General features: G+C 40.6%; 2 protein-coding genes across 7 annotated transcripts in view; one reads left to right on the top strand and one right to left on the bottom strand.

The window, feature by feature from the left end:
* The window catches only part of LOC113081190 (forkhead box protein P1-B-like), a 40417-nt gene extending 35434 nt beyond the window's left edge, over positions 1-4983 (top strand). For 4 of the 6 annotated variants that reach the window (XM_026253258.1, XM_026253261.1, XM_026253257.1 and 1 more), the window contains 3 exons: positions 30-293; positions 596-759; positions 3493-4983. In XM_026253258.1, the coding sequence (XP_026109043.1) occupies positions 30-293; positions 596-759; positions 3493-3667 (603 nt within the window). In that variant the 3' untranslated portion in view covers positions 3668-4983. The remainder of the gene's footprint in view (positions 1-29; positions 294-595; positions 760-3492) is intronic. The other 2 variants (XM_026253259.1, XM_026253260.1) reach the window with 1 other exon arrangement.
* A 281-nt stretch (positions 4984-5264) lies between these two features.
* LOC113081189 (tensin-2-like) lies at positions 5265-20612 on the bottom strand (the record flags this gene model as incomplete). The annotated part of the gene is given in 20 exon segments (XM_026253256.1): positions 5265-7048; positions 7213-7242; positions 8779-8847; positions 8982-9150; positions 9228-9305; positions 10547-10624; positions 11228-11326; positions 11844-11975; positions 12491-13470; positions 15051-16635; positions 17226-17342; positions 17567-17632; positions 18150-18279; positions 18409-18484; positions 18879-18939; positions 19179-19291; positions 19380-19463; positions 19716-19780; positions 20489-20518; positions 20520-20612. Coding segments are annotated over 20 exon segments (4197 nt in total), but the record flags the coding sequence as incomplete, so codon positions are not given.
* Positions 20613-20730: the final 118 nt, after the last annotated feature.

Here is a 20730-nt window from a genome sequence, read left to right on the forward strand (position 1 = left end):
CAGTTTGTTAATTTATTCTGTGATCTCAGAATGCAGTCCGCCACAACCTCAGTCTTCACAAGTGTTTCATACGAGTCGAGAATGTGAAGGGGGCCGTTTGGACTGTGGACGAGCTGGAGTTTCAGAAGAGAAGGCCACAGAAGATCACTGGGTACTTGCAAATCTCATTGTGCAGATTTAATTCTTCTGAGGTCACTGTTCCTAATGATGCTGATATCTGTTTCTTCAGATCACCTCTGGCGAAGAACATCCAGTCCAGTCTGGGCCAGAGTCCTTCCCTGTCTGCTCTGCAGGTATGGAGTCATTCATACATACACTAGTCTTAAATAGTTTAGGGTCGGTAAGATTTTTAAAATATATTATAAAATGTCATTTATTCAGGTCAATGTTGAAAAACGTTGCTGGTTAACATATTTGTTAAAACTTTGATACTTTTTTCCCAGGATTCTTAAATTGAAAGTTCAAAGGAACAGCATTTATTTGAAACATGTAACATTATCAGTGTCTTTGCTCTCACTTCAGTTTAATGCATCCATACTCCATACTTGGGAATGGTTGTGTATTTAACTGGTTTGTAATATCATAATGTCCTCAGGCAGCGATGGTGGACAGCAGTCTGCCCCTCTACGGCTCGGCGTCCATGGGAGCGTCCAGTCTGAAGGCTCTGGCCAGTGCACTGCATGAGGACATGAGTTCTCACGATCATGACGAAGGCTCCCACAGCGACTCCAGCCTGGAGCTCTCTCCTGCGCCCACACTGTGAGTCCACTCTCCCGCCTGTCTGATACCACTCCATCTACAGGTCCTTCTCAAACAATTAGCATATTGTGAAAAGTTCATTATTTTCCATAATGTAATGATAAAAATTAAACTTTCATATATTTTAGATTCATTGCACACCAACTGAAATATTTCAGGTCTTATATTGTTTTAATACTGATGATTTTGGCATACAGCTCATGAAAACCCAAAATTCCTATCTCAAAAAATTAGCATATTTCATCCGACCAATAAAAGAAAAGTGCTTTTAATACAAAAAAAATCAACCTTCAAGTAATTATGTTCAGTTATGCACTCAATACTTGGTCGGGAAACCTTTTGCAGAAATGACTGCTTCAATGCGGCGTGGCATGGAGGCAATCAGCCTGTGGCACTGCTGAGGTGTTATGGAGGCCCAGGAAGCTTCGATAGCGGCCTTAAGCTCATCCAGAGTGTTGGGTCTTGCGTCTCTCAACTTTCTCTTCACAATATCCCACAGATTCTCTATGGGGTTCAGGTCAGGAGAGTTGGCAGGCCAACTGAGCACAGTAATACCATGGTCAGTAAACCATTTACCAGTGGTTTTGGTACTGTGAGCAGGTGCCAGGTCGTGCTGAAAAACGAAATCTTCATTTCCATAAAGCTTTTCAGCAGATGGAAGCATGAAGTGCTCCAAAATCTCCTGATAGCTAACTGCATTGACCCTGTCCTTGGTAAAACACAGTGGACCAACACCAGCAGCTGACATGGCACCCCAGACCATCACTGACTGTGGGTAGTTGACACTGGACTTCAGGCATTTTGGCATTTCCTTCTCCCCAGTCTTCCTCCAGACTCTGGCACCTTGATTTCCGAATGACATGCAAAATTTGCTTTCATCTGACAAAAGTACTTTGGACCACTGAGCAACAGTCCAGTGCTGCTTCTCTGTAGCCCATTTCCTGCACACGCCTGTGCACGGTGGCTCTGGATGTTTCTACTCCAGACTCAGTCCACTTGCTTCCGCAGGTCCCCCAAGGTCTGGAATCGGTCCTTCTCCACAATCTTCCTCAGGGTCCGGTCACCTCTTCTCGTTGTGCAGCGTTTTTTGCCACACTTTTTCCTTCCCACAGACTTCACACTGAGGTGCCTTGATACAGCACTCTGGGAACAGCCTATTCGATCAGAAATGTCTTTCTGTGTCTTACCCTCTCGCTTGAGGGTGTCAATGATGGCCTTCTGGACAGCGGTCAGGTCGGCAGTCTTACCCATGATTGCGGTTTTGAGTAATGAACCAGGCTGGGAGTTTTTAAAAGCCTCAGGAATCTTTTGCAGGTGTTTAGAGTTAATTAGTTGATTCAGATGATTAGGTTAATAGCTCGTTTAGAGAACCTTTTTATGATATGCAAATTTTTTTAGGTTTTCATGAGCTGTATGCCAAAATCATCAGTATTAAAACAATAAAAGACCTAATTTATTTCAGTTGGTGTGCAATGAATCTAAAATATATTAAAGTTTAATTTTTATCATTACATTATGGAAAATAATGAACTTTTATCACAATATGCTAATTTTTTGAGAAGGACCTGTATGTTCTGATCACGATTTTGAATCTGATTCAGGGATAGACCTTGACAAACACCATTGTCACAGCTTTTTATTCAGAGATGTTAAGCAGAGGCTCTGTTCTTTCCTTTGACATATTGCGTGTCAACAAAATATTTGTAGGCCATTAAAAAGTTTTGTAAAAATGATCAGAAATGCTGGCAGCTTAAAAAAAAAAAAGCTGGCAGGGGAAAGAGTTAAAGGTGGGGTGAAATGCTCGTTTTCACTCAATATCATGTTAATCTTGAGTACCTATAGAGTAGTACTGCATCCTTCATAACTCCAAAAAGTCTTTAGTTTTATTATATTTATAAGAGAAAGATAGTCTGTACCGATTTTTCCCGGAAAAACACGACCGGCATGGGAGGCGGACGCACTAACAAGGAGGCAGAGATATTTTGAAGCAGTTTTTACTCACCGCCTGCGGTTCCAACACACGATTGTGATCCTTTTTCGTTGGGATTGCATCATCCTTAAGAAATAAACGATACACAAATCCGTCGTCAAACTGGGCCTTGTTTGTAAAACAAGCATCTTCTAAATGCAGGGAACAAACAAAAACACACTTGCACAACTCTGTTGATGCTTTTTTTTTTTTTTTTGGTAATCTATGAAGGGGTTGTCTCGCCCTGGCAACCAAAAACACACTTCTTTTGTGACTTATCGGGACGCTCTCGCTCTGATCAGTGATTGTCTGTGCTCTGCCTCTCAGTGCTCTGCTATACGGGAGCGCGCGCTCTTCCGGCAGACGTGCCCTAGGACCCATATAAGGAAATTCCGCTCCATCTAACGTCACACAGAGCCATACTCGAAAAAAACTTTCCGAAACTTGTGACAAACCGGAAGGAGTATTTTTGGAACAGAAATACTCCTTCAAACGTACAACTTAAATTTTGAAACTTTGTCCCATGTTTAGCATGGAAATCCAACTCTTTAACAGTGTAAAAAACTCAGTATGCATGAAATAGCATTTCACCCCCCCTTTAAGACCAATGTGATTTACTTTTAAGAATATGCAGTTGAGTGACGCATTAGTGGGTGATTAGAATGATGCATAAGCCAGTGTGTTATGTCAATGTGTATATGTCATGATAGCAGCCTCTGGTGTTCAGTTTGGACCCGGTTGACGTGAGCGGTCTGTGTTCACAGCCATCAGTCTCAAATTAAAGAGGAGCAGATGGAGGCCGAAGACTATAATGGCTCCATGTCTCCGGAGACAGAAGACCAGCACAGTCCAGACACCAACCACAGCGAGAAGTACACCGAAGAGCAGGACTCTGCCTGCCAGCCGGGATTCTCCTCGTCACCTCACTCATACCACTAGTGAGATCCTCGCCCGTCCATCGGCCCTCCTTCATCTGACCTGTGCACCATCAAACTCTGAGAAAGCTGACGCTGAAAACTTACAGCTGCAACTTTTCCTTTTGGGAACAACCGTTTATTTATTGTTTAATGTACCTGTTTCTGTTGTATGCAATGGTTTGACCTCACTGGTACTAAAGGGCTCACCCATCAGCTTGCGGAGGACAAAAGAGGGCGCTGTAGGCTACACATCATCTTTGGTTTGTTATAGATTAAACACTACGGCACCTGAACTCAATCAACTGCTTACCTGTAAGGGAAGATGGTTTCCCTGTCAACTGAGGAAGATTCAGTCCTATCAATTTTAAAGCTGTCTGTGATATATTTAGCTGTCCACAAGATCTGTTCAGTGCAGCTGTGAATGCTGAATGAAAAGCTCTGTATTGTAAATGCAAGTTTGAATCACCTCTGCCTGAGATACTGTAGGGTTAGTCGCCAGTTCAAGGGGCGCTGAGAATATTTGGATGGGCGGCCCAGTGAGGCTGTAACATAGAGGACCTGACGATGGCCCCGGTTGCTGTGATGGTAACATGTCGCCTTAAATTTTGGGCTGCTTATTGGTAGAATGGAAAATTAAATTGTGAATGTCTATCTTTTTTACCTCTGTTTTTTCCAGATAAAAACAAAACCAAAGGGGAACATTTTATAAACAGCACTTGATGAATGTTTTTTTTTTTTCAATCTTAGTTTTTGATTTGTTTTTCACTGTGTACAGAAGGTTACTGTATTTTCATTATCCAAAACATTTACCCAAACAAAAGTCCCAATCATCCGATTACTAGTAAAGCTGAACCAAACACTTTCTTCCATATTTGAGAAGAGTGAAAAAAAAAATATATATATATATATTATTATTAAAAAAAAATTGACAAGTTTTTCTGTTGTAGAAAGAATCAACAGTTACCAAAGATTGTCAAATTTTCTTTTTTTTTTCTTTTTTTTATGTTGTGTACCCCGTTGCCATTGTCCATTTTAATATGGTCAAGACTAAAAAGTCTTCACTTGAGTGGATTCAGTAAGTATAGGGTGTTTAATGTCACAATCCTGACATTTTGAGCATTTTGAAACTAATCATTTGATCTGACAAGTAGTAATTTCTACCGCAGAGAAAAGCATGGATGACAAGGAAATAATGCATCATTTTTGACTGAATAACTTGTTACACATGTCCAAAAGAAATAGATGACATCTGTTTCAAATCAACTATGTCAGTTTGTTCAATACATCTGAATAAATGCCTTATGATTAATAAATTCTTGTATAAAAATGTGAAAAAAATATGGTGTCAGTTTTTTCCATTATACATAATTTTAAATATCTAAATTTGAAAAGTATAAGTATTTCCATTTATACAAACATAAATATATTAAGAGTTGAAGAACCGTGCATTAAATGCACTACAAAAGGGGACAAAATGTTAAAAAACATTAACTGAGAAGGAGTGTGAAAATGAATGAAAAACAACAAAAGTGTGTGTGTGTGTCTATATATATAGAGAGATATATATATAGATATAAAATAATAGTACGTTGGAACTTAATTCACATCATGTATTCAGATTTGGTACCATGACTTTACATTTATTATATTTTTCACTTCTGCATACACTGAAACAATTACATATGGTAATAATAATAAAAATAAAAAAAATCCTTCCATGTAGTCTTTCTATTTACTTTCAAAGTCAGCTGCATGTGTGAAAATATATTACTACATAAAAAGATCAATAAGAAAATACAGACTCCAATATATTAAAGTTGTCATAGACGTGTCTTGCTCTGTCAAAAACAGTCATAACTTGTTGACACCGGCTAGTAAAATAAATGGCACGGCTTAAAGTTACTGATCGAGTACATGGCCACATGTCTTTGGTTATAAACAGCTTCAGGAGATCATTATGAAAGAATGAACATGGAAATGTCCATCTGTCCAATCAGTTAAAAGTCTGGTTACATTCCAATACAATGTTCTACTACACAGTACGGTAGGCAATGGTACAGCACGATGCGTGACGGTCAGCTGACAAAGCTATCGTTCATATACGATGTCTTGTGCATAATGTGGATGATTATGTACCACAGTCCGCCTTATTTTAAATTCTGTTTACGAACAGTGCATGACATACACAACAAAAGGGGACAAAAATAAACTTTCTTCCTACTCTAAAGTTAACCAAATTCTCCCTGGGTAATAATCACATGACCATCAGCCTTCCATTATGACATCATACTACATGACAGTTAAATCTGGAACTCCAGCAGAGCAGAAGAGCTGCTCAGCATCACGACTACACCACGTCTGGTCCTCCATCTGTTTCTCCATCTCAAACGCTACGTAACTTTCCCTTTCATTCACAGACACCGGGCCAGATTCAGAAACTATGGAAGCTTGTTTCCACAAAAGGATTTATAAAAAATAAAAATAAAAAGGTAATTGTGAGTTTGGCCATTTTGACCTTTTTCTCACAGTTCTGAGAAATAGTTAGAGCTGCAAGATATAAACTCAGAATTGCAAGCTATAAACAGAATTATGAGGTCAGAATTCTGTAAACATCTCACAACTCTGTTTGTTTTTCTCTGAACTGCTAGATAACTCAAAATTAAGAGAAAAATGTCGCAATTGTGAGATAAAAAGTCGCAATTACCTCTATTTATTTTATTTTTTTTAAACTGTGGCTGAAATAAGTTTCCAATAGAAACAATGGCACCTCCTTTCCAGTTAAAAGGCCAAAAAAAAAAAAAAAACGACCATAATTTAGTGTGTCAAAACCCTAAAACCAAACTGAAATCAATATTCATAAACTGATGATTGTCATATTGCAGCGACTGTTCTCTGTGCAGTTCGTAAGTCTGAATGCATTTAACAGATTTCTTTTATTCATGGGTCAGTAACAGTGCTTTTGTGCTGCTGCCTCGGCTGTGTAACAATCCTCATTTACAAGTGACTTACAATCCTGTGAACACCAAAACAGCTCTAAAAAGGCAAAACCACCACAGACTGCTGGCTTAAGTTTGGTTACATTCTGTATATTTTGGTTTAAATGTGTTTTGGCATCATGTTAGTCAACAGTAAAGCCTTGGTCCTTGCCAAAAATGTTATGATGTCATGAAACCCTTGAACTTGACAGAAGGTGCAAAATGACAGTCTTGTGATGTGTGGCAGTGTACGTGAAGATGAGGCATCCTCCTCGTCCCCGGGGCCCTAGCGTCTCTGTGGAGCCAGCATTACTTTGTTAATGAAGTTGATGATGGCGGTCGCCGGCTGTTCGGGATCCAGCTCTGCAAAGAGATGGCACACATTCTCCGCCACACTGCCGGGCTTCTTGGCAACAAAACCAAACACTCTTGAGAGGAGACAGAGAGATACCAGAATGAACCACTGGGGATAAAATATGAGTCGGACTTGAGATCCAATCTAAGAGTAAATTACCGTGCACATAAGCACCTAATCAGATTCCTATCAGGAGCAACACAGTCCAGACAAAACACACGCATCACACAGACTTACTTAGAGGTCGTGCTGTCTGAGTTAGTCCACCTACGGCAGCAAGAGGGAGACAGAGACAAGACTGAGGAACAGACTCCCACACACACACACACACACACACACACGGGATGCTGCAGCCACACACGAGCATGCTCTCAATACTCTACACAAGTACTGTGGATATTTAGTGTAATCTTGCACGTGAATTCCATTCTGATACATTTCTTTTTGCAATGATGCGTGAAATTGAGCTTGTGTGGCTAGAAGTATTTGCGTTCATATACTTGTGTGGAGTATGCTGCGGATGTAACACACAGTGCTTTGGGGCTTCATTTTGGAGCTCTATGTCAAATCCTATTTTGTACCTTGTAACTGAGAAGCTGTTTTTAAAGGAATAGTTCACCCATAAATCTGACAAGTCTGTGTAGTAAGTCCATGATTAAAACAAAACAACTTCAAACCATTGTTTCTGGCTAAAATATGAGTACTTATCTATAATATTGCTTTGGCCAGTGAAAAAGGTGTATCGTCTGAATCAGGATTTTTTTTTTTTACTGGAGGAAGAATTGATTTGGATTATAAACTCATGTTTCGTCTTGATGCATGCGTTTCTTACGAATACAGTTCTTCTTTTTACAAGACTTGTGGATTATTGTGATGTTTTTATCACTTCTTTCTGATGGCACCCATTCACTGCAGAAGATCCATTGGTGAGCAAGTGACGGAATGCTTAAATTCTCCAAATCAATTGCCATGACGAAACAAACTCGTCTACATCATGGCTGACTTAAGGGTGAGTATTTTCAGCAAATTTACATTTTTGGGTTAACTATTCCTTTAAGTTTGCCCATAGGCCCGTTTTTTGGGCTCATGCAAATGCAAAATGCTCTTTCCTGTAACATCTAGTTTATTGTTATTGCCTCAAATTCTTGTGCCATGAAAGAGCATTTACAAAATGTTACAGGGTTCAAAGTGATGGTTTAAGAAAAGACAAGTGTTTTGCTGAAAAGGCTGAGTTTGCATTTCCAACAAAGCCCCAACGCTTGTGTTGAACATAAAACTGAAAATTATACACACATAAATGAGTAAAAAAAAACATTTATGCACATACTGCACACACAGACAGAGCAGCCCACACAGAGTCATGCACTACCTGATTAGATTTCAGTGCTACTACTAGTTCTAGACAGGCAACTGTTACAAGAAAACTGAACGAAACTTAAAACAAAGCAAAACAAAACATCAAAAACACCATATATATATATATATATATATATATATATATATATATATATATATATATATATATATATATATATAACAAAACTATACCTAAAAATGAAGACAGTTTTTTTTTATTTTTAATTGTTTTGGATGTGGAATGCACTGTAAACTTTGAATACTGTTGTAAGATGTCCCAATATTGTTGTAAAGAGTGACTGGACAGTCATGGGTAGATCAACAACAGTGCAACAGACTGTAATATAACAATGTAATAACAAATAACCATGTTTGAGAAACCATGTAGAGTAGATATTTAAGCCACTCTTTTACACCAGTCTTTCGCTTTTTTTCCACCACTCTCACCTCCTGTCTTGTGGGTCCACACTGCTGAAAGTCACGCTGCTGACTGGATAATGTCTCCTGAAAAACACCCTGAAACCCAGACCTCTCATAGTCAAACTCAGTGTGACAGTAACAGTCTGTTCTCACATTTCTATTGTTCAGGGAAAACTGAAAATAATATGGTTATACTTTTCAAAGGCAAAAAGTGGGATGAGTAGGCCTACCTGCGCTGACTGTCTGTCAGTGTTATGCCCTGGGCAGACACCTTAAAGTGAACCACTGTCGCAGAGGGCCGAGGGCTGCGTGACATTGTGGCCCCTGTGGCCTTAGCGATAGCTTGGGGTCCCGTGAGAGACTCGGTCTCAACTGAGTTCAGGTACAGCACATTGCAGGCTGAGGAGAGACTCGGAGGTTACAGACGTTACAGTTAGACGTAACACATGAGGACAGACGTGCTGGTTCACACTCACCTGCTCCCTGTTTCAGAAGGTCTGCAGCTGTACTCATGTTACTGACAGGCTGAACCTCCACGACTTCACCGATTGGGTCTGTGAGTATGACATCAGGGTTTATAGACCAGTCTCTGAGATTCAAACACTGGCAGTTTCATAAATACAAATCTTGTGATCATATCTGTTTGCACTACGGTAAAAGGTTTTGTTTTGAAAGAAGTCTCAAACTCAACAAGGCTGCATTCATTGGATCAAAATACAGTAAAACAGTAATATTGTATAATATTGAAATATCATTACAAATTATAGCTGTTTTCTATTTGAATATATTTGAATAATATATTTAGTTTATTCCTGTGATGCAAAGCTGAATTTTCAGCATCATTACTCCAGTCTTCAGTGTCACATGATCCTTCAGAAATCAGTCTAATATGATGATTTACTATTGAAGAAGCATTTTTTTAATACTGCAAATGTTGAAAACAGTTGTGCTGTTTAATATTTTTATATAACTGTGATACATTTACTTTAATGAACAGAAAGTTCAAAAGAACAGCAATTATTTAAAACACATATCAATGCATCGTTGCTGTATTAAAATAATTGTCAAAACAATTGGAGCTGTATGTCTAATATTCAGATGTATATAACATTTTGGAGCTGTATATATAATATACAGTACTAAATAGAAGTGTATGTATGATATTGTGCATTATAAAATATACATTAACTACCAATTTGACTATGTATAATATTTCATATTGTAAAATAAATATAATTTTTTTTTTTAGTTGAGCTGTGAGTCTGATTTGAACTTTTTTTAAAAGTGGGATTTTTTTTTTTTTTTTTACAATAGACAATAAGACAAAAAATAGACAACACATTTTGTATATGATCTATAACTTATAAATTATTTACAACATTGTCTTCGCTGTCCGCATACAAAAACAAACACACAGTCCAACCAGTGTTGTCTGATTCACAAAAATGATTCTTATTAGCTTTTAATAAATCAGTAAAAAAATTATGATTTGTCAGTCTGAATCCGTCTAAATTTAAGACCAATTAATTATCTGTCAAAGTGGAGTTAAATACAGTCAAAAAGTAAAATCAATAAATTAAAGAAAAAAATGTAACCTAACAAAAAAATTACACTGTTTTGTTTGGCATTGGTAGTAAGCATCTATAGTACAGAATATTGTTGTAGCTTAATAAAAAATATGTTCTGTCATTTTTTGTTGTTTTAAAGCATTCCTGTCTCGCCTTATGTTGTGTCTGTGCTTTCATCATTCAGTGATATCTCAGCGTGGTGTGTTGACGTGTGCTGTTCTGTTTACCTTTATCAGGGATGCGGAGGTCACAGGGCAGAGAGATTGGTGTAATGGAATGCTGATACACCAGTGCTGAAAGACTCCCTACCAATGACAAAACACATACAGGACCTCAATACTTCACTTTCATAACACTTCAACATGAGTTACCTTTAAAACTGCTGTGCCAGACTGCAAAAGCACTAGAATATAGCCAGACGGCAACTGATCACAAGCATAAAATAACTTCTCTAGCTCTCTACTATAGAAAAACAACATCTCAACTTCTACAGCTTTTTACGAAGCAGCATTCTGAACTATTTGGCATATTCAGTGCTCTGCTAGAGTACATGATGGAGATATCATGGAGATTGGATAGTATTGCTGCCTGAATACCTTGCATGCATAGAGCAAAACGCCACCCCCCCCCCCACCTCAGATATCACAGAAGAGTGCAAACTCATTTTCACAACAACCATAGCTCAACTTGGCGGTTTAATTTACTCCAACTTTGGTTTAGGACCGCAAGAAATTTAATAATAAAATGTCATACGGGTTTGGAATGACTCAATAATTAGTAAATGGTGACACAATTATCATTCCTGGTTGGATTATTGATTTAAGCTCTGATTTAAACCAGGACTGAGCTTAATCGGTGTTTGGCGAGCCACCCCGTAGAGTTTTATAGTGGATTCCTGAAGTGCTCACCAAAGTAGGGCTCATTTTGACAGCCCTTAATCTTCACTCCTCGAGGCCCTGTCTCAATCAGGAAGTGTCGAACCAGCTGTTCCAGAGGGTCTCCTCCTGCTAACAGACAGGAAATGATATCTTTAAATGTAAACTATGATGCTAATGTTGGTTGTATGCCAAAATTATAATATTGCACTTCAGTTGTGATTAATCGAATTTAGATAAACATACATAAACATTGGTTTTGTAGTTAAAAATTTGAAATTCACAGAATTTCAGAAATTCTATTTACAGTTAAATTTGAATTGAACTTCTACTTTCTGTTTGCCGCCTCAGTTCAAATTGGCAATGGCATTCTCAGTTCAAATCTGTATGGAGCACAAGCTTATGAACCAAGGTCATGAATCTGGGACAGGACTATCTGTCCAGTCAAAGACAATTGTCATTATTACTGTAATTCTGTTTGGTGCAGAAATGACACACTTCAGCTTTAGCTCTAAATTCCTGCGATGTTTAGCGCTGGTAAAGTACTTCAGGTGTAATCATGTGTTTCCTGAGCAGACAGAGAGCTTTGGGAGCAACACTAAGGCAAGATAAATGTTTTCGTGAGGAAGTGCCTGCAGATGTGGCGTACCTTTGCTGCTATGGTTATTGACGTTGGGGGGTGGGCTGGCAACTTTCAGGGCCAGACCGTAGGCCCCCTGGAAAGAGTTACTGTCTCGGATGAGGAAGGCCCCTGGCTCTCTTTCCTTCAGTGCTGCAATAGCTGTTGAACAGAGACAGGACAGTTAAATGAGACATTGCCATTTAAAACATAGATCCAAACATATGGAACAACAATCTGTTGCAGCATATGCAAAAACACTACAGCACAAAAGTAAAGCATCACTATCAGTATTGCTCATACTAACATTATGAAAAGTGCAAGGACCAATAATAAGATATGGCTGCATTTACATGAGCAAAACTGTTTACACCAATATCTATAGCAATCAGCAATAATGCTGGGTATTGACAGACATTTCCTGATCTAGTAAAGTAAATTCTGATTCGATTCCAATTCATTTGAGTATATTTTTGGAGGGAACCCAAAAGAAAGCCACCGCTGGCCATTATTTTGCAGTGCACACTGAGCTTCATTTTTACAAATGTAGATTGTACAAATGAAAATTAAATGGGAAATCAGTATCTTAACCCAGCCCTTATTAGCAGCTGGCTACGAATACATCTCTAAACTGCATTTAGTTTTATATAGTTAAAAGACAACAGTGGTTTTCTCACCTTGCTCTCTAGAGATACCAGGTTTATACCAAAAACGAGAGCTGTCCTGAACAAATTTCACACTGACACGGCTGCCCATCTCATCCTCCACAACAACTTCACCCTGTCCAGCGGGCATGGTCAGCTCTCCTACTGAAGGGGAGAAGGTAACGTGGTGTTGCCCAGAGGGCTGATGGCTCATGGACCCCCTCAGCATTCCAGACCTCCCGTTGGGTGATCCTGGCAGGCCAGATGGGCGGCGTTTCTCGGGGAGGGGAGGCTGTGGGATGGAGGTGGTTGGGCACCCCGAGTAGGAGCCTGGTGGAGGAGATGGGGTGCAGCAGACAGGAGAGACAGGGAAGGTGGGAGTGGAGCTGGGGCTGCCATCCATACTGTGTCCCGCAGGAAGTGAGGTTTCAGAGCCCAACATCAGCTTCCTGCCCAGCGTGGCAAATCCGGGCACTGGGGGTTCAGGGGAGGATGAGCTCTCATGTTCACCAGTGGGTGGTTGAGGGGAAGCAGGGACTGAAGAAGCAGAAGTGGTGTCTGGTTCAGGAGATGGTGATACTCCATTGCTCTGCAAGTCAGCTGGGATGGACTCAGATGGGATGTGAGAAGAGAGGTCAGTTATGGGTGCTGCTTTAATAGTTGATTGTGGTACCATTACCCCTGTGGGTGGCACCGTAGCAGCAGTTGGCGAGCTGTTTGTCTGTGGTTGGATGGATTCTGATGGAGGTGTTAAAGGGGCGCAGTGTTCTTCTGAGCTTTGTTGGGCGGGATGTGTAGTAAGTGGGGCAGAGAGATTTTGGGCAGTGGTGGGTGTGGCAGGAAAGGGGTGTATCTCAGGAATCTCTTGACTGGAAGAAAGTACAGCTTGCCGAGACCCAGGACTGGTACTGTTTGACTGTAGGGCAAGTGGATGCGTCCTGTTGTGGGAGTGGGCTGAGCTGCTTTCACTGTTAACATCTCTTGAGTCATACTCATGGACACTCAGGCTAGGACTGAAAAAAGGAAGAAGAATAAAACACAATATTGAATAAAGTCAGCAGATAACATTTTCATATACTGTAGGAGTAGCCATCTGTGCTCCTGGGGGACTACCTGACTGCAAATGTCAGTACCAACCCTGCTCCAACACACCCACTGTTATTTTCAAGTTACCCTGACCACATTAAAGGCCTTATTGCAGGTTAACCTCCACTGTCGATATCATTTTTAAAATGTCTCAAAAATGGTCTTAAAGACCAGTTATACATTTTTTTGGTATTAACAGTTTTTTTTTACACAACTCGGTGATGACGTCACGTTGGGGAGAAGTGGAGGAAAGGTAGCCGCAGCCTAGTATGATGCCGCGTTCCAGGCAACAAATAACTCTTGTTTTTCCAAACTTAAACCCGTGAAAGTGCACTGCAGCGGCAGTCAAACCCATCAACTCGTAATAGATCAATATACTCCGAGTTCCGACTTCGAAACAACAGGATGCGAAACAACAATGACAGCCGCAACGGATAATACTGCCTACAGACGCAGTGAAAAAATGATTTTAGGACATTGTAACGTTGTGATAAAAACTGGGATGAGGAGAGGTTGCAAGAACCAACATGTATGATGGCCTACAGCAATAATTTCGAACCTGCCAGACGTGAGAGGGAAAATTACGAATTGCCGAGAACTGATGGCCATCAAAGCCAATTAAATGCATGGTCCGAGGAGAATGAGTGGAGAGTTGGAGAAGAGTCCTGGTGAGTTGGTATCATTTAGGAATGCAGCAATGAGCATTGGAGCTAGTCTACGAGCAGCAGTGGACAATAACGACACACATATACCGGTATATATATTTTTTAGCACAGAGTGAAAAATCAACGTTTTCTTTATATCTAGTGGCAGTTATCATGACGTTAGTTTGGTATACTTTGTCTTTGTCTTCTAGAAATAGAAGGCATCATGCTAGCTTTATGGGCATTTCTATGCATTTAACTTTTCCTCCGGTGAAAATGTTGAAAACGTAGCCGCGTGTCTGTCACTGTGTTAGGCAGGTGCCATCCCATGGAAACTGCATTGGAAAGCTTGTGCTGTAAGGAAAGTTTTGGTCGCTGTTGGTCGATAGCTATCTATCTATCTGTCTATCTATCTGTCTATATCTATGTATTTATCTATTTATCTAGAATTTGTGCTTGAATCTGAATACTCTCGTATACTACTTGTCTCTTTAGTCACTCTCAATGCTCTCAAGGCGGGCTTTGGAAATTCTCTCCCCAAGGTGACTTAATTCAATGCATTGTGGGGGAAAGGAGAATCGTTGCAAACCGCTGTAAGATAGTACCTACTTTTTCGTATTATATTCCGTTTTGTGATACCTAACAACATAAAATACAATGGATAACAGTTTAAATGTTTATTACCAATATGCAAATTGCACAAATTAGTTGAAAAATTAACCTTGCTACACCACCTTTAATTAGCTAGTTCAGTTGTGTTTTAAGGGTTGGATCTTCAGCTTCAGGTGGTTTAGATGTGTTGGATTAGGGTCAGAGCTAAACTCTGCAGGAGCATCCCCACATCAATTGATAAATGCATTTACCTTTCCTGGAATTGCAAAGGACTGCTTGTGTGGACTGGTGTTGGAGGTCCTGAAATATCAGAGGGTGTTGAACATGGGGCATTTGGATCTTGATGTGTCCGCCGTAGGGAACCATGGGTAATGTGACTACGCCAAGCTGTTGCTTCAGAGGTGTACTGCTGAGGGTGGGAGTCTGTTTGGTTATCTATAGGTCCGCTGCCATGGTGCACTGGGCCAGGGCAGGAGGCGGAGGGAGGGGGAAGAGGGGACGTGGACTCAGACTGGTAATCCGAGGCATAGCCGCGACTCTCTGAGGGTGAAGGCTGGTAGGGGGAGCAGGGGCAGGTCTGGTGTGGTGTTTGATATCCACTGGAACTGCTGCTGTACTTGAGATCCAGATGGGCATGAGAGTGGGACCGGGAGGGTTCTGGATATGCAGGATGGCCTGCGGGAAGTGGATCAACATTAAATGCTGGTAATTCATGACCGTGAGGCCCGTAGGGGGATACGGTAGCCCTTCTGTGCCAGTATTCTGCCTCTTGTTCTCTCTCCCACTGTAGTTCTGCTTCTCGGTCTCTGTCCCACTGCAGAGGCATTTCTCTGCCCCTTCTTAGCCCTGACTCCTGGTCCCATATCTCCGCCCCTCTTTGCATATCAGCCTCTCTGCCCCGTCTTAACCCAATATCCCGGTGAAGCTCTGCCTCCCTTTCCCAGTGTATGCCCTCCTCTCTGTCCAAATGGAGGGTGCGGAAATCTTCTCGCCGTAGACAGCAGTCTCGACAGGGGCAGCTGGGTGTCACTAGGCTATCTATCATCATGACATCGTGGTAGGGTCCGCTGGGTTTTTGGTGGTGTGGATGACTGTGGTGATGGTGGGGGTATGGAATGTACTCGTCCGCCCTACAGAGCAGTCGGGGATTCAGACTATGTGGAGGTGGACTGATCTCTTGGGATGGATATGGACACAGGTGGTGTGATGGCCCCTCTGTGCAAGTGCGATGAAGGTAGAGCTGTGAACTTTGTTGACGGTCCCAAAGAAGATCTGGTGGTGGCAGGGATTGGTGAGGATTGGCACTGTGGTGTTGGCAAAGCCCAATGACAGATGGCATCCCTGGAGAAGGAGCCCCCGTGTGTCCATTAGTGTTGGTGGGACGATCAAGGCAGTATCCATTAGGTAAGTGGTGGAGTCCATCGCATCCAGGCTCAGCACAACGCTGGGATCTATAGCCCACCCGACATGAGCATGAACGGCCTAACCTCAGTGACCCAGTCCTTTCAGGAGGCAAGGAATCGCAGTCATCCAAAATGGCCGTCTCTCGGTCACGATCCCTCCCTCCATCTCCTTCAATCCCACCCAGCAGACGCTCAAGCTCCTCCCTCTCTTGCTGAGTAGGCGGGGCCTGTCGAGTCGGTTCATCGAGCTGGCCAGGTGGCACAGATGAGTGTCCAGAATCAGTACTAACAGACTGAAGCTGACTTGGCCTCTCCTCAGAACTCCTTGCAGGGCTTCCATTGGTGTAAGGCAGGGAGGTGGAGCCTGCAGCACAACGCTTTTTTACTTGTGCATACAGGCTGCCATCTAGAGGCCCATGTGTGTGTGCGATATCTAGAGGGTTGTATGAGAGTTGTTGTTTTTTAATCATTGCAAGAAAGAATTTAGAGGTTTACAATCTGCACTTTCAAATATTTCCCTAAAGCCCCCTTAAAATATTATTCAAAGTTTGCAGATTCACATTCTTTTCTTGTTAAAAGTTACATATATCACAAAATTATTATCATTATTATTTACAATAGTAAAGGACATAATACATTTTTTTTTTTTGAAAAAGTAACTTCAGTATCAAGGTGAAAATTCAAAATGCATATCTTATTAACTAATGTGACACTTGCATGCTGTTAATTCAACGCTGGTTCTGATAAAAAAAAAAAAACAATTTTCTAAACATCTGCCAAGGTGTTAATATGTAAACCTGACCATTTGTTATGTGCTCATGGTTGTGATGTCATAACCATGGTTGTTTCTGAATCTCGTTTTTGCCACTTAGTTTCACTAATCTGATTTGGCAACACATTGTAAACCTTGTAAAGAGTAGTATCGACCTCTTTTATTTCAAAAGAAAATAGCAAAATACTGTATGATCCCTCTGAAGGCTTGAATAAACACCAGTATGTGGTTGTATGAATGAAAAGTTGTACCCTCTAGGCTGTCCTGATGTCTCTGATTGAAGTTCTCATAAGAATCCCAGCGCACCACAGGATCATTCATGTTATAGTCAACGCTGACAGCTGGATCATTCCTCTGGCTCGCCCTCCCTGAATCACACACACACACACACACAATATAAAATGACAACTAAGTACATCTGCATTATAACACAGTTAAAGACCTCACGATGTGACAGAAGCCTGCTGTTTCAATGGGAAATGCTATGTGTCAGCTCAGAAAAGCTAACTGGACTTGTCAAACAATTGCATGGTTCCTAAAAATGTAACTTCACAGAACTTCATCTGCAGCTTAAATAAGGTTTTGACGTTACCTTTGATTTTCTCAGGCCCAGATGAAAACACAAACTCCACTGTGGCATCTGAGGGAAATCTGTCATCTACAAGAAAAAAGTGGGAATAGACATTGTTAATCATTAGGAAAACAGAAGACCCTTTCTAATAGCTAATAATATTTGTCATTAATAATGAGCTGTGTATATAATATCCTCTCCGTACTACACACTTTATACATAAGTTTATGATTATAATGATGATTAATATCTAGGAATTTTCCCAGAGTTTTAGAAGCAATTGAAGTTGCCTCCCATGCTTGTATGTAAGCCCATAGAGAATCAGTTTTCACGTGAAAGTCTGTATCTCATCTCAATCACGCAGCTGTGGTGCACACGTGTTACCCAATGGGAACGAGGGTGATAATTTATGGCACAGCTAAAAGAACACAGACCACCAAAAGAAAAAAGCACATCGTAAAAAAAAACTAAAAAACAAGCTCAGCTGATATCTCAAGGCCATTTCAGCTCACGGCAGTCAGAGTTGGACAGACGGCTCTGGTTTTATTGTAAAAATATATGAGCTTGGCATATGATTCTTGGCTTCTCCCTCTAAAAAATTTACCTGAACAAGCTTCATCCAGTTCCCCTTTGCCGAACCAGAGCTGAGCACCATGAATGGTGCACGTATGAAACTGCAGGCGAAACACAGAGTCCCTCTCAGCAGACTGAACCCGTCTGTGATAACATTTAACCTACAAGACAGAAAGAAAAGGAGGCCATAAAAGTGACAGAGAGCAAGAGCAAGAGATTAAAGTGATGGAAATGCCTATGGTTCTGACAGTTGTGATATATCAGTGTCAGATAAAAACAGCCCCACATACCATGATGTCTCCTTTCAGCAGCAGTGCAGGCTCAATAGTAACAATCAGCCGTCTGCTCCCAGAGCCCTGCACGTCACTACAAGAAAGATAGCACACATACTCTTTAAACTAGATTTTTTTTTATGAACATATGAAGGGTTAAAACTCCACTTCTTAATGCTAGGGTATTGCTAGGGCGTTCTAGGTGGTTGCTTACTAAAGTGAAAAAGAGTCCAGCCCCAGAGTTTTTATGATATTCTGGTCTCTATACATGGCCCCAGGTCCCTCCTATAATCTAGGTTTATGAAAACCATACGTCTGATTGCTTGGAAAAGTTGCAGCACAAACAGTGCGAGCCAAACTATGTGCCAAATCTTAATACTTTTATTATTAGTATTAATAAGCAGCAGTGATAGTGACACCTCTGTCCTAGCAGACACCTCTAATTATGCTTTAAATGATGTGCATGTCTACAACACAACCTCACTCACTATATGCCAGAAGTGTAGACAAGCTGCATGGACTGATAGATCTTCAGGAAAGGGAAGAAACCTGTCAAGAGAGTGAGGAAAAAAAGTGAGATATGAAGGAGGAACTGGCAAACTCCCTGTGTCTCTCTCTCTCCTCCACTGCAAAAGATTAAAAACAAACCTGAAATGTTTGTGAATGTGAGGGAGGTTTGTTTAATGAATACTTATGTGCTCATACAGACACATATTACCTCAGTGACCTTATCGAGGGCTTATGTGTGAATGAATTCAGGGAATGAAGTTATGCAAATATTCACTCACCTCCGTCTTCCTGGAAATTGGGGATGGTAGGAATGAGGACATGATGGAGGAAGAGTGGGCTGCTGTTCATTTTGATGGCCCCTGAGAGCAGGCCTCCGAAGTAATAGATATACCTGCAATGTTGCAAAAATATAAGTCATGCAAAAAGCATATAGAGAGCACAAAGATCAATAAAGAACAAAAAAAGACAAAGGGATGTGCCTGTTCTGAGAGGGTTGGAGAGAGGATGACACTTTATCTTCACAAAACTTCCTCATGGTCAATGTGCTGAGGGCCTGATCTGCCCTGTGTGCACAAATGCAGTTGAAGAAAAAAATAAAAATAAAATCAGAGACATGCTTGTTAATTCTCTCCATTATGACTAAAATATTTCTTTCAGTATTTCTATTGTAATTATGTATGACAAAGCTCCTTTTTTGGACAAACACAAACCAAGAGACATTTTATCATTTAGATTCAGTTAAAATATTCATATAAATAAATACAAGTGTATTTAAAATCATTGATATGAAATCTAAGTAGAAGGGCTGAACTTACCCTGCTGATATCTTGCTGTAATGCATGTAGGCAGCAATGATAACACCCGTCTTTCCTTTGTTGCCCTACAATTCAACCAATACGTATTATAAAACTGCTACAGAAATGATTTGCACTTCAAATCTGTTGCAAATGAAGAAGACATTCAGACAGTCAGGACCTTCCTACACCTTTGGGCAACAAAGTCTGAGACCACTGTTGAAAAGACAAACAACTTGAGTTAAAGATATTTTGAAGAAAAAAAAATTAACATGCATTTCACAATATGTTTATTTTTTTATTTTTTTATAAAGCATTTTTTTTTTCAGCTTTCAAGCAGCTGCTAGGGTGTTAAAGGTGGTTGCTTATATATTTTGCCATGTTTCCCTTTTGCATTAAAGACAGCAAGTTTGTGTAAAACCTGATGATGGCGAACCATCTTGAGCTTCAGTGGAAGAACATGTGACCGTCCGAACATTCTTTGGTTAAAATACAAAAAGTCTCAAATCTGTGTTTATATCCAGGTTTAAGCTGCATTCAAACCTAAACGTTTGGTCCAGCTGAACATCAAAAACAATTCAATATCTATCAGTGCTTTCTCAGTCTTAGTTTTTTTCCCCCTCACATAAAACTAAAAGCTTGTCAAATCAGACATCCTCTCAGGTCTGGCTTCATGTTATCATCTGTGGTGAAGCTCTGCAGGGTGGTCCTTAAGGGTCACGTCAGCACCCTTTAGTACTCTGTCACTTCCTGTGACATGGCATGAACTGTAAAAGACTAAAATGACCTCTGACCTTACAGTGCAGAACGACCACATGCTGGGGGGTCAGAGTTCAGCCAGTTCTCCATGACTTTGCACATGGCACAGATCTTATCCAAAGGAGGAGCGTGCATATCTGGCCAGCCGAAGTCATGAACCTGAGGGAGACAAAGAGAGACTTTTTAATCTTGGGTGGTGTAAACAGACCTTTAAAAGTTCAGCCGCAAAAGCAACTAGCAATATAAACACATAAAACCATAAAAGCGGAGCCCCTAC

This window comes from Carassius auratus, unplaced genomic scaffold (genome assembly GCF_003368295.1).
Source record: "Carassius auratus strain Wakin unplaced genomic scaffold, ASM336829v1 scaf_tig00033335, whole genome shotgun sequence".
NCBI lineage: Eukaryota > Metazoa > Chordata > Actinopteri > Cypriniformes > Cyprinidae > Carassius > Carassius auratus.